A 16,591-nucleotide genomic window follows, 5' to 3' on the forward strand; every position below is an offset into this window, starting at 1 on the left:
TCTTCTTTCTAAATGGTCATTTCCGGTGCCTTGTTTGTGGTGTTGTTATAATGGATTGCACGACGTTACATAATAAGTGTCCCTGTTATTTTGTGCCCCTCCTGCAGAAGCATGTCAAATGACATGAACAGTAACAGAAAATGAAAAAATTAATACATAAATTGATTAAATGCGTACACAGCCACTAGGTGGCGAGCTTGTCACATTGTCTGAGTGATGCTTGAGTCCAGTTTACACCACTTTTTGTCTTTAAATGCTGACTGGAAACATGTTTTGTGATCTCTCTGTGGTTGTGAAATCTTAATAGACAAATGTCAGTCCACGTCTCAATGTCCGACTCCTCCCTTTTGGCACAGAAGTTAGTGAACAAAGACGAGGTTATTAAATTGTTTTTAACTAAGAGGTGAGGTGGCAGTTAGTAGATCAGGAGGGAGCCGTAATAATTGAGCTCATATCATTGAAACAGTGAAACTGTCTTTTATGAGTTCTGGCAGATCATTAGCTGTGTTAAGTAGCTCATGAAAATCAATTAACCTCAGACCTGGACAATGTGTGTGTCAATTCCTGTGAGGAATTAAGGACTTTATTAATAAGAAGGAAAATCTGTAGGAGTGTGTGCCTGCTTATGTGTCTTTTCGTCATGATTCGGTTTGTTTACAAACATCCACTCTGCTACACATTCTGTGTACAGCACTGTTGAGTCAACATGGCGGCTCAGCAGGCCAAGGTTCAGAGATGGACTTCTTCTCATGACCTTTGAAACCAGCATTCTTTCACTTTCCCCCATCTATCCTGGAAAAGGCACTTAATAAAGAAGAAAATCCTTAATGTATCTCCTTTTTTAAATAAAAGCAGATCAAAGTTGTACCACACTCATGTCCACTCAGGCTTTGAATAATGTCATCTCCCCATCCCCTTCTTGACCTCTTCGACTTTCCGTCATCATGTCGAACATGCACGGTCACGCAAGCGCGAGCCCTTCTCTAATGATTCTCAATAGCAAAATGCAAACCAGGCCACAGACCTGCCCGGCCCCTTTGACCCAGCCTCCCAAGTGGTCAGCTTCATCTCCGGAGGTGACAGTAACTAAAACGAACTCATTAAAGATCTCTAAGTGGCTTTTGGGTTTCTGTGTCACTCTCAAAAGAAGCTCTTGAAGTATATAAGACATGTCACTGGCACCATGCAAGAGAGAGAATCACCTGGGAGCATCTGAAACAAGAACTTGAAGTCTACTATTCATTCGCAAGTGAGTAAAATTTGCTCTCTGAACATTAGATTTTGTGGTCAGTCGTACTAAATATTTTGTTTTTCTCCTGTCTGTCGTTCCTTCGCTCTCTCAGCAGAAATGACTGGAGCTGCTGTGTCCGCGTGCCTACTTTTTCTCCTGTCTGTATGTTCAGCGTGTTACATTTCCAACTGTCCTATCGGTGGGAAGAGGTCCATCATGGACGCACCACTGCGCAAGGTGAACTTCTTTTATCGGTCCCTAACTGAGGTTTTTGAAGTAGCAAATTCAGACACAGATAACAAAAAAACTGGAAAAGAATTTTTGTTGGATTCAAAGAGGAATTTTCGAGTGAAGTCAGTTTTATTTATACATTATGTATAGCCCAAATCACATTTCACAAATTTGCCTGTGATGGCTTCACAATTAAGCCCTTGATTCAAATAAGGGAAAACTCACAAAGAAAAAACCAACTTTTAATCTGGAAAACATGTAGACATCTCAGGCAGAGCAACAGAGGAGGGATCCCTCTTCCAGGATGGGCAGATCGGTAATAGCAGCACATTCCGGTGGTGGAAGAAGTAGTCAGATCTTTTACTTAAGTAAAAGTAGCAATACCAAAGTGTAGAAATACTCTGCTTCAAGTAGAAGTCCTGCATTCAAAATCTTACTCAAGAATAAGGAAATAGGAATTGGCATCAAAATATACTTATAGCACTAAAAGTGAAAGTACTCATTTTGCAGAATGGCCCATAATAAAAAGATTACTTAAGGATGCATTAATGTGCAGGGATCACTAATGTTGCAGTTGGTAAAAGTGGGGCTAATTTCAACCACTATAAGAACTTAGCTCAATCTATAAAAATATATATAATACAATCATTTCATTGATTTGTATTTTTTCTATTAATATTTTGAATCTGCAAAGTAACTAATAACTAAATTTGTCAAATAAATGTAGTGGAGTAGAAGTTTAAAGTAAATTGAAGTTAAAGTAGCATAAATTGGAACTACTTAAGTAAAGTACCTATTATTTAAGTATTTAAGTACAGTAAATGTGCTTTATTACATTGCACCACTGGTACCATCCAAGATTTTTTTTGAATTTGAATCTTAACAATTGCACAAGAGAGAGTTGAGTTAGGACGTAGGCTAAAACTATCTATGCTCAAATAGAAAACAAGAAAAAAAGCTTGACAGCCACATTAGCTTATGATAATTATTCTCTTCAAAGTGCTAAATTGTCGTGAATAACATCACAAATTGTTGTTGTTGTCGTTTCCTCCCCCAGTGCATGTCTTGTGGCCCTGGAGACAGGGGCCGCTGCTTCGGCCCCAGTATCTGCTGCGGGGAGGGTCTCGGCTGCCTGCTGGGCTCCCCAGAAGCAGCTAACTGTGTGGAGGAGAACTACCTGCTCACCCCCTGCCAGGCGGGAGGGAGGCCCTGTGGATCTGAGGGAGGACGCTGCGCTGCTTCAGGACTCTGCTGTGATGCAGGTCAGGAAATCCTGGAAATCCTGAAGTATATGTTCATCCTTTCACTTAAGTAGAAGTAACAATACCACTGTGATAATACTCCCTTAGACGTAAATATCCTGTATTCAAATCTCTACTGAAGTAAAAGTACAGAAGTGGCTAAACTTACTTATTATATAGTAAAAGTAGCCACTATGCAGGAAAAATAGCTCCGTCAGCAATACCAGTGAATAATAATTACTGCGTTGCATTAATATAACAGCACTTTAATGTTCTATTTGACTGAATTGGAGCTGACTGTAGCTATTGTTTAAATTAAAGTACTTATAACACTTATTATAGGCTTTTAAATATCTGAATCTGTAAAAGTAACTTGTAAATAAGCTGTCATATAAAATTAAAACACTCAAGCAAAGTACATTTACCTCAGAATTGTACTTATGTACAGTACTTGATTAAATTTACTGCACATAGTGTTGATTTATGTGGTTTTCAAGTGTCTGTCGATTGGATTACAAACTTAATTTAGCTAAATCCGACTAATCACTGCTTCTGTGGTAAAAGAACGTCAGTTTTGATCCCAGCTACTCAAGTTTACATCAATTTTAATGTTATTTTACTTATACCGCCAGCATTAGAAGCTTAATTCCTCCTAGAGCTATACCTGTTTAAAAAGCAAGCAACATACTGTGCCATTGCATGGGCGGTACTATTTCAGTCATTGTTATTTCCTACATTTGCCCTCTTGTCCTGCAGAGGTTCATGGTCCCATGTAACAAAAACCTGATAACAACATATTGTAAAGCATGAGGTTGCAATAACAGACAACCATGATCTTTTTTTTTTAACCACAGAGAGTTGTACCACAGACCAGTCGTGCCTTATCGAAGAGGAGGGAGACGACCAACCCGGCCAATTCGACAGCAGCGACCCCGGTGACATCATCCTCAGGCTCCTGCATCTGGCTGGTCACACTTCTCCTCATCGAATCCACCAATGAGCTGCTTCTGGCTCCAAGGTCTGACAGGAAACTCTCCAGCTGTAGAGATGAAATCGGACTAGTTCTAGTTCATATCGTTGTATTTCTCTGTTTGTCATCGTCACTCTGATTTTGCTCTTTCCCTTGGCGTACTTCTGTAAAGTGCCTTTGTCAATATATTTTTATGTATGAAAATAGGGATGAATACTGAAAGTGGTCATCCAGATATCTGCATGTTGAAATAAAGTTTTGAGAGAGTGAAAAATGTTGCCTTTTATTTTAGAGCCACCTGACTGAATTTTGTGCTTGTACTTCTAATATGGCTGCAGCATAGACGGTTTCCAACCTTCTTACTCCTTTTCTCCTTTCCGTAAAGAACAAGTCAGCATAAATCTTATCAGGTCACTGTGTCAGACTATATTCCACTATCACAAAATTTACAAAGCCCACAGATATCTTTATCTTTTAGATGTGCAGCTCTGCACAATCCTGTATGTCATGTACCGCTGCATGAATCCAAAGGATCCTCACATGACGCTGTGTGTGTTTTTGTGGCAGCTCCAGTGACACAATATCACTGTTGCAACAGTAATGAGGGGTTATCTTGTGTGGTAGTCACCTTTGATCCACTTTTTGTTAACTTCCATAAGATGTTAATTGTTTATAAAGACAGCAGATTGAAGTAATCAGACTGTCAACTCTGAAACGCTGATGACAGATTATTGATCTGGACTGAATTATTTTGTCTTATCTTTGTGTGTTTTCTGAAAGCTGTGTTTGTTTTTAGGAAGATTATCTTGAAAAGTGACCACATGAGTAAAGTACCTTTTTAATGAAATGTAGAGTATAGTTCACACTGTGGAAGTGACAGGAGGGTTTTTACCAGCTGCCAAAAAAAAAAAATGGCATCACACACACACACATATATATAATGTTATATATATATATAATGTTTCCTCTGCTATGGTGTGATTTCCGGCAGGCAAACTTTAAAAGGGTAGATTCCACCAATGACATTCAGAAACATCTTCTCTAAAATTCCATTTTATACACTATTTTCGCACAGAGATGCACCGAAAAATAAGAGCAAAGAATGTGTAAAAAGTCATGTACAGCAAAGAAAAGGGGGGAAGAGGTGACAGAACTGGCATTAAGGAAGGAGAAAAGGAAGGGAAAACAGAGAAACACAGGATAAAAAGAAGGAACCGAAATCAAGAGGCCAAATGTGAGGGTTGAGGGAAGGAAGGAAGATGGAGGATGAGAGAAAGAAGCAAAATGAAACATGACAGCAACATTATGCCCTGTCAGCACTTGCTGAGGTACGATTCATGCAATGTCATCAAATACATGTGTGTGAGACTTTCAAAATCAATACATAAATATCTGTGCATGAGCCAGATCTTCAAGATATGTGCTGTCACACACACTTTTACTATTTCCCCCTCTGTATTAAAGGTCGCCTAACTTTAGTCTGGCCCCTCTGTGCCTCTTTATCTCTCCCTCTCTGTCCTCATCGGTGTTGGTGGATCTTCTGTGAGGTCTGCTGGAAGAAGTGGCCTGGAGCTACGTTAATTTGAGACACCTGTAGTTAATGATTGCAGGGCTGGAGTTTGAGAGTATAAAACAGGCAGATAACCACTTCTTACTTTACCTTCACTGTGTGCCATCATGTCTTTCTCTGGAAAGTTCCAGCTGGAGTCTCAGGAGAACTTTGAGCCTTTCATGAAGGCAATTGGTAAGCTTAGCATTTTCTGAGTGCTGTTTTGTGACTGTTAGCTTAGTTGCTTGTGGTGTTTTGGGCTGTAAAGTGCAGTCAAGGCTGAGCTTTTTACTGGCAAAATAGTTAGTCTTTCTAACCAAAAAGAAATGTTTACCTCATTTTAGTTTAAGATAATTTTATACGGGTTTTTTTTTTTTTTTTTTTTAAATCTGCAAAGTTTAGTGGTTTCTTTAACCATTTGCTTTTTGTCCTAGGTCTCCCTGATGAGCTCATCCAGAAAGGCAAAGATATCAAGAGCATCTCTGAGATTGAGGAGACTGGTGACAACTTCAAAGTGACAGTCACAACCGGCTCAAAGGTCCTTGTCAACACTTTCACCATTGGACATGAAGCTGAGCTGGAGACTATCACTGGAGAGAAGGTCAAGGTAAGCAAGGACAGTGACTCGAGGATGCAACACACAAATGAGACAGAGGTTAACTAGAAAATTCAACTATAAAGTTGTAAATGTAGCACACTAACATTACTAAATCCCCTTGCACTGTGCACCAGAATTGGCTGAAATGAATGCAAACTACCTTGATTTTGAAGCATAATCTTAATGTTATGCTTCTTGAAGGCGGTGGTCCAGCGTGAAGGCAACAAGCTGAAGGTTTCCCTGAAGGGAATCGAGTCCATTACAGAACTGGTTGATGGGAACACAATTGTCAATGTGAGTAGACAAAATGCACAACTTTAAGTCAGCGCCTCTTGAATATTTTTCTCAATTAACTTTTTTTTTTTTTTTTTTCTTTTCTTTTCCAGACAATGACCCTCCACGGCATTGTATACAAGAGAACAAGCAAACGCATGTAATTGTGTGCACTGGGGATAATAAAAATGTAAAAGGCAACACTCTTTATTTTTATTTTTGTCATACTAGAAAATATCATTGCTTTTTTTTAATTCCAGCCAGAATAGTTCCAACAGTGGGTTTTTAGAAATGTGTCCTTTTCATTCTGTCCACATGTATCAGCATGGCTATAAAGGAACAATGCTTGGGGCAAAGTGCATTGTAAAAATTAGTTACTATTAACACCTGGTGACATGTCTTTAGGCCACTAGACTGGCATTTTGATTAAACTGCTCAAAACTTAAATTTTGTCACATTTTTTTTTTTTTAATAGTGCAAGTATGACATGTCACATGGTCTAGTACACAATAATGACCAACATTATGCAATCTTGCACTAAGAACCAAAAATTCCTTTCATGTAAGAGTGAACTATAACAGCTGAACGTGTTTTTTAAATTTGGCAACATGATGAATTTCTGTAGTTCCACTGGAATAGCAAACAAAACAAGTTTGACATGACATCCTTTTTAATGGAAAGTGCAACTAGAAAAGTGAGTGTTACAGAAAATGATCACGTGACTGTGTAGACTAAACACTCAAAGCTGTTTACATTAAACAATAAGATGGTTTTCTTGACTGAAGTCTGATTACTTCCTTCGGTGGAAGAGATTCTTGATTCCCTCCTCCACGGACTTGGGTTCATGCATCATGGTCATTGGTTTGTTCTTCAGAGCGGCTTCTCTCATACTATGGTAAACGTACTCGTTCTGCTTGAACATCCTCAGTTCCATCTCCGTCTGCATCCGCATTGCCTGTGGAAACACCAGCAGTTTAAAATCTCCAACCATCAGTTAGATGTCGCATACAATAAGCTGAATTGCAAGCTTGTGAGTTGTTCAAATAGCACCAGTGTGGAAATCTGTAAAATACATTTTACACAAATTTCTCACTATAGTTTAAATTTTACCATAACCTTTAAACATGCAGGGCAATAGAAAAGCTGATCCTTTGGCAGTGGAAAAAAAAGCTGTGAACGCAACAGTTAAGGTGAACTTTTGTTAGCCAACAGTTGCCTATTTATACATCCAGCAGTCAATATTGGCCACTGTCCAATATTTGCTCTCCTAGCTCTGTTTTGGGTCTCTACCAACTTCTGAGGAAAATAGCTAGTTCTCTAGCTGCTAAATACAACACTTAGTTGCAAGCTGTGTCTCGCCAACATTTGGTGCTGAGCAGATAGTGTTCAGTGGGTTTTAAGCCCTTTTTAGTTTAAATGAGCTGCGTGCCATGTCTGAATGACGATTGAACCGAAACAGTAAAGTTGTTTGTGGCCAGACAGCAAAACAGTGAGCTGAAACTTGCTAAAAATTTATCATGAGGGAAGACTATCACATTGTCCTTAGATACATTAATATAAAAATAGATTCTTATCTTTTGTATCCAAGATAAGATTAACAAACTGGCTTTATAGCCAAAGAAAAGCTTAAACACATCCAACTGCAGATTTTGAGAAAGTGTTTACCTCCAGGTCTTTGGTGATGGGATGTGTTGGGCCGTGAGTGACCATGAGAATGGCGTAGGCCTTGCAGATCATCCCGTGTGCAATGTCTATCTGCCCAGCCTGCCAGTGGGTCACTCCTGCTCGCATGGCAGCCATACCGAGAGCAGCGTTGTTTGGGTGGTACAACTTCCTGTCAGAGGGAGTTTAGTTTAGTTTTTTTTGGTATCGTTTTTCACACTGGAGACTCAGTGTGTTTGACATTATTACAAATAGAATGCCATGCAAGATGGTTCTGCTCAGTATCATCGTACTCACATGTATCCTTCCACCATCTTACGGGCGTACGCTGCTGCATCATCAAAGTACTGCAGGTAAGCCTGCACCTCACTTAAAGTGCTCCAAATCCTCAGCAGGTAGATGTGTGTGTCAGCCAAAACCGGCTCGGTTTTCTCTATGCACTCCCTGCAGATTTTTACCACCTGAAGGAAAAAAAAAATTTAAAAAAAAAAAAAAACTTTCTAGAGCTACTTATTTATTTTTTATTATTTTGGGTTCTAGTTGATTTGATACAATACCTCATGGTAGTCACCACTTAATCGAGCCTTGTCCATCTTCTCCAGCATTTCAAAGCAATAATCTGTTGTCTCTTTCACTTGTTCCTCTGAGGGCTAAAAGGTTGGAGAAATGAGAAGAATCCAATTTTAATGAGGGATTCAAGCACTTTTGAACCGCTCAATTATTAACACAGTGACAATGACATACAAAATGAAATGTGCTCAAATATTTTTTTTTTTTTTTTAGAGGACATAGTTTGACAGCACACGTTTGCCTTGAGGTCCGTAAAGGCAAAGGCCTGATTATTTTTATCTTAAGACCTTTGACCCACTGAAGGGTCCCTGTCCAAGATGTGAATGTACCTTTTGCTAATACGTTTTATACTCATGTGATTAACAGACAAGTCTTAGTTATCCATCAACAGTTTCGGTTAAAATATCACTTATATTGTTAAAGAGTAAACTTAAGTTCTTTTTTCTGCTGATAGTTCCTGAAGTATGCTTATCATAAATTGACACATAGAGTTGAGTGGTAATCGTGCACTGACGGGAGTGTAGTGTTTCACAGATTAAGATAATGCCAAGCGCTGTCTGTCAATGTCATGGAGTTACTGCACTTTTAATGGAGTGTCATACATTGATTTACACATCTGAGTATTAAATAGCAAATTCCAAGCAGTTATTGTTGTTGGAAATTGAATAAGTTACATACTGTAACATGAAATAGACACAATAATACCTGGTATTTGGTTAAAACATTAAAATACAGTTACAGCCTTGAAGTCATGGGAGTTGAGTGAAGTTCATGTCAATCATCTTTTTCTGCCTCAGTTTCTCAAATGCATGTGTGAATGCATGCAATTAAAGTTTAGAGGTTGAATCCAGTGGGAGTTATCTTTGCTTAAAATAGTCACTGTGGCTCTGCTTCTCATGTTTCCTGTCTGTGCTTATCACCCCATGTCAGTACTAAATGTGGTGAGAGGGTTTGGTCCTTTTTTGCCTTGTGCAGTATAAAAATCATTCTCTCATTGTAAATGTTAAAATCTACACAAACGTGCAGAAAGACGCAAACCTTGACTCCGTCCACTTCCTTTCCCCCCAACTTCAAGTCATCGTTGATGCGGTTCTTGCAGTGCTCACATGTGCATTCAAAGAAATATTGTGTTTTCAGCAGCCTTTGTCTCTCCTCTGACAAATTCAAGTAGTCCACATACGCCACTGTCAGCTCTTCCCCCTCTGCAATCTTACCCAAAGAACGCAGCTCAATCCTGAGGAAGACAAACACAATTATATGCGAAATAATTCATTTACTCTTGAATTTACAGTTTTTGACTGATGGTGAAACCCTGTTCTATAGTGTGGCTTTCAGTAGGATTGACAGTTGATATTAGTGAATATCAGAGACATTATTTCAAACTTAAGCCAAAATGCACTTAATTAATTCTGCAAAAATACCACTTTTCTAAATTTACATGTATTCGCCTGTTTACTGTGAAGCAACAGTATTTGATAGATGCTCGGACCATTTTTAGTGGATCATTTTCTATCATTTATTGTTCAGTTAATTTGAGTCTCACCCATTTGATTTTTGTTTCTTTCGACATTTTGCAAACATGCAAAACTAAATCCACACTTAAATGTGTGACAAACCTATCCAGATTTAGTAAATGCTAAAGCAAAAGTAATAAAAGGCTTAAATATGAAATAATATATATTTAGATTGAAAAATTGCATGGAAATGTTTTTTGTCATGGAGTTGCATGGTGTTAGAGGTGAACTAATGGAAACAAAAGCTGTTATATGTAAATGAGAGAAGCTACTAATAAACTTTTACACAGCAATCTGTGTTGGCATGATGGACAAACACACAAAGTGACAAACCAGCAGCACATGTGGAAAACTTTGTGTGGACCAGACAAACCGAGATAAATACGTGGGGTTGAAATATGCAGAGAAAACTCACAACAGCCTTTCATTATACTAAATAAGCCAAGTAAAGGTTAGAGCATTAAAGTAGCATGTTGACATACTGATGTGAAAACTGAGTCGCATCAAACCTACAGTACATAACATTTACAATGGATGGAGTTGGCGGTTATTTGTAATGATATATTGACTAAATATTAAATGTCATAGTCTCTGGTGCTCTGAAAAATAACACTTAAGAAGGCTTAGGTTGAGGTAACGCACCTCTGATGAGAATGAAACATAGTATTCACAGCCGATTGACTGAAAGACAAACAGGAAGCACTTTTACACCAAAGGTAACCTGACAAACACACACATTCTCACACACTACACACAACAGCACACAAACAGTTTGAATTTGAACTCTTCAAGTTAGTCAATTCCAGCTAATTACAAAAATAAGAACTTAACTGAATAGCACTTTTTTTTTGTTTTTTTTTTTTAATACTTACTTGCCGTGGTTGAGGATTACGGTGCAGTTTGGCCAGCAGTCATGATTCACAAGACACAAATTTGGGAAAAGACCGACACCAACTGCCTGAAGACCCCTCTGGTCGCTCACAGTGAAGCCGTTGCAGTTGATCTGGGAGAAATGGGGGAATAATTTTGTATGAACACACAAAATTGGGGAGAAAAATAACGGGTTATCGATAATACAGTATAAACGTGTAGTCAAAATTTCAAAAGGCTCTTTTCAATAGTTTTCTGTTTGCGTCAGTGTACATATCTATTTCCTTTTAAGGTCCCAAAGGACAAAACTGAGGCATAATAAGTGAATGAAGACAAGACAACTGTAGCCTACTTCAGTGTTTTTTTTGTTTTGTTTTTTCCTGTGAACATTTAAAACCAAATATTTGATATAATAGGTCTAATGACTCGTGCCCAACCTTGGGAAGGGAAACCCTTCAACAGATCTGAGAGAGATAAATCAGAGGTTGTGAAATGATAGGTTGTTTTTTTAAATCTGCAAATACTGGATAGTTTTACCTCCTCAGGCATCTACAACCAATTCAAACGAAATATGAAAGGGGAGTATATTGTAGCTCTTCGGTTGAACTGCTCACAACTCTTAGAAATTTGAAATCTGTGATGGAGTAGATGTTTCTTTGCTTTGTCACAAGCTAAAAAGGTTGTGAGCTGTAGATTGACCACATTGTACCCCAGAAATGTGGCCTGTTTTTTGCCCGCATTTGAACGAAATTGCCAGTAGATCCAAAAATTTGCTGCCCCGGGTGGGTTGGTTAAAGGTTAATTTGGGCGTTCCTTATCAATTAATGTCGTTGTCACACATAATTTCGCATTTCACGTGTACATTATATTCACCAGGCGTCTGCCCCCACGTAATTGTCAGTCACTGGCAAATACATTACATGATCTGCACTTCAAAGGTGTAAAAACGTGGGGTCAAAGCACAAGGTGTAACAGGTAAATTTACCATCCGTTTTTGAAAATGTTTAACATTCACAGTTAACCAGGTACACTGTGTACTAGCTGTGAATAAAGAATTACGTGTCCCAGCGCGTGCCGACAACTCAGGTAGGCTCTGAAGGAACATGCTCGGGTTTACCACCGGCGTTCACTGCTTTGTCAGCTGTCAAAAGGAAACACTCTGGTAACCATGAAAACCATGATTTTTACGAGTTGACAAGGAAGACTCAACACCTTTGTTTATAGTCTCTGGGAGGCTAGACTGTCTTATTTCGGAAGGAGGGACCGGTTCAGCTCACTATTATCTAGTGATTGTGCACTGATGGAAGCAGCCCCTGATTTGGGACACATTTTAGTTTCACACATACAGTGTCCACATATTGAAGAAATGAAAAATACGGGGTATCGATATTTAGACGCACCACTCCAAAAATATGCGAGATGACGTCGATTGTGTGCTGCTTGCTGTTTCGGGGCCAGTAGTCCAGGAAGTTGTGGATGTCCACTTTGAACTCCTTCAGCTCATCCTCTTGCATGTCCGCAATGTGGTCCTCCAGTTCCTCCAGTGTGGTCAGCTGCATGTCGGACACCACGCTCCCCTCCTTGTCAAGTCGCCACATGACACGGGCAGCCAAACTAGCCACAACAGCGAAGAAGAAGACATGTGACTGTGACTGGGGATCACAATGAAATCAGACACACTTCATCTCAATGCTAATTTAAAGGACTACTGAAACTGAACGTGATGAACGGTTATGCAAGTTTACTGCCACAAAGACAAAACTGGTGCAACTCAGAAATAAACAATAACCACTGGCGGGGTAAAAAAATGCATTCAAGTTTTGTTGATCAAAAAAAAAATCAACATTGCAGCAAACAATACATATATTTCCTGATTTAGGGGAGTGGATTACCAATAATGGACTGTAGAGAACAAGTGAAGATTAATATTATTATTAACATGTATTTCGTCAGCCAAAAGAATAAAAACTCAAGTACCATGTTACACCTTTCTCTCACTCCCTATTTACTTTTCCTTCTCCTTACCGGATGTTCTCATTTGGTACTTTGCCATAAGCTTTGATGGCACCACATTCTTGCTTGTGTTCGGCCCAGCCGGCACGCTGGCAGGTTCGGTCACAATAATGGGCAAATTTGCACTGGCCGCACCTCTGGAGCTTGTCTTGTCTGCGGAAACAGCTGTGGCAAATACGCTCCACTAGACTGCAGAAAAAGGAGAGGAAACACGAAAAGGAAAGATGCTATGATCCATATATTACAGCACGTGCATATTGCAGATACAATATCCTAAGTGACGGTTGTCAAAGGAAGAGTTAAGTATGTTGGTTTTACCTTACTGGTGGCCAAATGCACTGTTATAGTGGGTTATTATATGTATATATATATATATATATATATATGTGTATTTTTACCAGTTTAAAGAATATTTCAGATGAGCATGAAAGTCCAGTCTTTCCATATTATCTTTTGGATCTGATCATCACAAAATAATTTCATTTTAACATTCCCATCTTAGTCTTCATCAGGGAATTGAATTAAGTCCAAAGAACCTAGTAAGTGGAACTTGAGTTGAGATTATTTTGTTACACAAATTGTTGTTAACTGTTGTTGGAGCTATAAAAATGGCTGTAGGAAATTATTATGAGGAGTATGGGTATTTCTGAGATAGAGGAGGTTTGATGTAAAGACAGTAAAATCTAATCTGTGTTATTTTATACATTAAAAAATATTTTACAGAATTAAGTATGCCACCTGAATTTTCTTTAATTTTGCAGTAAATAGTAGCTTCTGTACTAAAGACATTTTCCCTTAAATGTCATGATTCAAAAACCAGTGTAAATGATGATACTAAAGGAAAATAAAACACGTTAAAATTTTAATCGTCACAATTTTGTCTCTCACATTATTTTTCATAATTTATTAAGGTGATAACAAAATGGAGCAAAGTTATGCGTCTCATTTCGCAAAGTTTTCGGTCTTTCTTTTCTGACTGTTCCAGATAAGATTATTACCGTGCATTTGCTTGTTATTTCTTGTTACTTGCACTTTTTGTAGTTACAGTTATAGTTAGGTACATAAGTATTTGGACAGTGACACGGTTTTTGTAATTTTGCCTCTTTACACCACCACAGTGGATTTGAAAAAGAGGCATCAAGATGTGGTTGAAGTGTAGATTTTCAGCTTTAATTCAAGGTGTTTAACAAAAATATCCCATTAACCGTTTAGGAATTACAGCCATATTTATAACTAGTGTCTCATTTTCTGAGGCTCAAAAGTAATTGGACAAACCAACATAATTATAAATATAAGGATTATTTTTAATACTTGAATTAAAATGCGTTGCTGTCAATTACTGCCTGAACTCTGGAACCCATGGACATCACCAAATGCAGAGTTTCCTCTCTTGAGATGCTTTGCAAGACCTTTACTGCAGCCGCCCCTTGTGGGTCTGTCTGCCTTCAGTTTAGTCTTCAGTAAGTTTAAAGAATGCTAAGTTGGGCTGAGGTCATGTGACTGACTTGGCCATTGAAGGATATTCCATTTCTTTGCATTGAGAAGCTCTTGTGTTGCTTTCACAGTATGTTTTGGGTCATCCATCTTTACTTTGAAGCACCGTCCTGTCAGTTTAGCAGCATTTGGCTGAATCTGAGCAGACAGTCTAGCCCTATACACTTCAGAATTCATCCTGCTACTTCTATCAGCAGTCACATCATCATTAAACACCAGTGACGCAGTTCCATTGGCAGCCGTACATGGCCATGCCATAACACTGCCTCCACCATGTTTGACAGATGATGTGGTATGCTTTGGATTGTGAGCTGTGCCTTCCCTTCTTTTAGCACGAGTGGTTTGAACCTTGTGGTAAACCCTCTGTATTTACATTCACAAAGGTGTCTCTTGATTGTAAACTTCGACAATGATACGCCAACCTCCTCCAGTGTTTTTGACCTCGCTAGATGTTGTGAAGAGTTTTTCTTCACGAAGGAAAGAATTTTGCGATCATCCACTTCTGTGGTCTTCCCTGGTGTTTTGGTGTTGCTGAGCTCGCCAGTGCATTCCTTCTTTTTAATAATATACCAAATTGTTGATTTGGCCACTCCTAAAGTTTCTGCCAACTGTCTGATGGGTTTGTTTTGTTTTTTCAGCCTAATGCTGTCTTCCTGCATTTGCATTGACACCTCTTTGGAACTCATATTGAGACTTTCCATGAACAGCTACTGAATGCAAATTCAAAACTTGGAGTCAACTCCAGACCTTTTATCTGCTTAATTTGTCATGAAGTTACAAGGGAAAAGGCCTCACCTGGCCTCACCTTGTCAGTCAGTCGTCAGAATTGCTTTTGAGCTTCTGAAAATGAAGGTCTATTCATAAAAATGGCTGTTATTCCTAAAGGGTTAATGCAATATTTTTGTTAAACCCCTTGAATTAAAGCTGAAAGTCTACAATTCAATCACATCTTGATGGCTTCATTTCAAATCCATTGTGGTCGTTTAAGAGGCAAAATTACAAAAATTGTCACTGTCCAAATACTTATATACCTAACTGTATGTAAAAATATCCCCCTGAGGATGAGCTGTCTCCACTGGAGGCACAGTTGTCTGTTAAATTACTGTTACTATAAGACTATAGCACCATTGTCTGTAAAATCAGACTATATGGCCTTACATAAGATATTGTGGATAAATTGTAATTCTAGAGAACAAAAATACAGAAAATACACTATTCAACTGTCCATATATCCTCATAATGCCCGCATCTGAACATGTCCCCAACCATATCGACAACTTGCATTATCACTGTACCTGTCAAACACAACAGCTGCAAGACTGGGCTCAGAAAAAATCACATCTCCAGCCCAAAACTCCTTGGTCGCCTTCAGACCCCTCCCCTTTCCAGGTGAGTCAAATATTGCCACGTTCGCCATGGTAGCTGCACTAGTACCTGCAACGCTTGTGAATGGATGGTGAGCTGAGCGGATAAGAGAGGAGGGTTTCAGTGTTCGAGAGAGGCTAAATACAGCGATAGGGTAGTTGAGGAACTCGTAGACCAATCTGTGCCCTCTGTGTTCTTCAATGACAACTGCACATTCCTCAGCCAAGGTACTAAAATAGCAATTCACCTCTTGAACTGTACCAAGAGGGACAAAAATGGGTTGGTGGTGATTTAGTACAAAAGTAAAATGTCTTCAGTGAACAGATCTGTGAAAAAAACAAAACAAAAACCTTGCTTGAAAGTAACACCACTGAACGTATTGTCGTTCTCTGAGATCCTTTCATCTATTTTAATTCGTGGTCACACTTTTGGCTTTTTGTACTGTTAACCACCCCCAACTGTGGATTGGTAGGTGCCGGGTCCCTGAGGGTTATTTTTGTCCCTCAGTTGGGGCTGTCTGTCAGGAGTGTGTGGTGACGTTGGACAGCTGCGAGATGTTTGACAGAAACGGAGCTGATCTGTCTCTCTGCTTCTGCTCTTTTCTGGTGCTTTCTCTAACTTACTCCCTCTCTCTCTCTCATTGTAACATATGCTATGATATAAAAAGAGCAACATTATTGTCTCAGTCAAATACCCACTGTGATGGGACCAGTTTTAGTGTCCCCAGAATGGAGGGCAGACCCTACAACGTGACTACGAGGTTTTGGCCCCTACAGTGTGATATAAAGAAGAATAGTGACACACACATATACACGTACACACCAAAACTTCCTCATATACATGTGAACAGACATTCTCACATTTTCACCCACACCTTTTCAGCTTGGTATAGCAATGCTTCACCGACCGACTATCAGCCTTCAGAAACCCTTTACCACCATGCTGTCAAGGTTTCAGTTGTGTTATCTACCATGCATTGTACCCAGATTATATTTTCATTCTCCTTTTTT

The 16,591-nt window shown here is 39.0% G+C and overlaps 3 protein-coding genes across 4 annotated transcripts; 2 read left to right on the forward strand and 1 right to left on the reverse strand.

The window, feature by feature from the left end:
- Nucleotides 1-1,169: 1,169 nt before the first annotated feature.
- Nucleotides 1,170-3,703, forward strand: oxt (oxytocin). Its single transcript, XM_040155551.1, is given in 4 exon segments — nucleotides 1,170-1,293; nucleotides 1,344-1,468; nucleotides 2,520-2,724; nucleotides 3,558-3,703. Coding segments are annotated over 4 exon segments (600 nt in total).
- Nucleotides 3,704-5,281: 1,578 nt separating this feature from the next.
- LOC120805846 (fatty acid-binding protein, liver-type-like) lies at nucleotides 5,282-6,294 on the forward strand. The gene is made up of 4 exons (XM_040156470.1): nucleotides 5,282-5,417; nucleotides 5,657-5,829; nucleotides 6,022-6,114; nucleotides 6,207-6,294. Exons 1-4 carry the CDS (start codon nucleotides 5,351-5,353, stop codon nucleotides 6,255-6,257), a joined length of 384 nt encoding a protein of 127 aa, XP_040012404.1. The 5' UTR covers nucleotides 5,282-5,350; the 3' UTR covers nucleotides 6,258-6,294.
- Nucleotides 6,295-6,745: 451 nt separating this feature from the next.
- On the reverse strand, nucleotides 6,746-15,767 carry smyd1b (SET and MYND domain containing 1b). Of its 2 annotated transcripts, XM_040156468.1 has the most exons (10): nucleotides 15,512-15,766; nucleotides 12,735-12,911; nucleotides 12,110-12,323; nucleotides 10,712-10,842; nucleotides 10,482-10,520; nucleotides 9,364-9,559; nucleotides 8,313-8,405; nucleotides 8,053-8,216; nucleotides 7,759-7,927; nucleotides 6,746-7,048 (listed from the first exon to the last, which is right to left on the reverse strand). In XM_040156468.1, exons 1-10 carry the CDS (start codon nucleotides 15,631-15,633, stop codon nucleotides 6,884-6,886), a joined length of 1,470 nt encoding a protein of 489 aa, XP_040012402.1. In that variant the 5' UTR covers nucleotides 15,634-15,766; the 3' UTR covers nucleotides 6,746-6,883. The 2 variants fall into 2 exon arrangements, with proteins under 2 accessions (XP_040012402.1, XP_040012403.1); XM_040156469.1 differs by lacking the exon at nucleotides 10,482-10,520 and having other exon boundaries at nucleotides 15,512-15,767.
- Nucleotides 15,768-16,591: the final 824 nt, after the last annotated feature.

This window comes from Xiphias gladius, chromosome 19 (assembly GCF_016859285.1).
Source record: "Xiphias gladius isolate SHS-SW01 ecotype Sanya breed wild chromosome 19, ASM1685928v1, whole genome shotgun sequence".
NCBI classification, from domain to species: Eukaryota; Metazoa; Chordata; class Actinopteri; order Istiophoriformes; family Xiphiidae; genus Xiphias; species Xiphias gladius.

Coding starts and splice junctions, on each gene's coding strand:
- LOC120805846 (XM_040156470.1), top strand. CDS start 5,351: ATGTCTTTCTCTGGAAAGTTCCAGCTGGAGTCTCAGGAGAACTTTGAG. Junction 5,418..5,656: donor GCCTTTCATGAAGGCAATTG/GTAAGCTTAGCA, acceptor TTTTTGTCCTAG/GTCTCCCTGATGAGCTCATC. Junction 5,830..6,021: donor TCACTGGAGAGAAGGTCAAG/GTAAGCAAGGAC, acceptor TGCTTCTTGAAG/GCGGTGGTCCAGCGTGAAGG.
- smyd1b (XM_040156468.1), bottom strand. CDS start 15,633: ATGGCGAACGTGGCAATATTTGACTCACCTGGAAAGGGGAGGGGTCTG. Junction 8,406..9,363: donor AGGAAGTGGACGGAGTCAAG/GTTTGCGTCTTT, acceptor CCAACCTTTTAG/CCCTCAGAGGAACAAGTGAA. Junction 7,049..7,758: donor CCATCACCAAAGACCTGGAG/GTAAACACTTTC, acceptor GTGTTTCCACAG/GCAATGCGGATGCAGACGGA.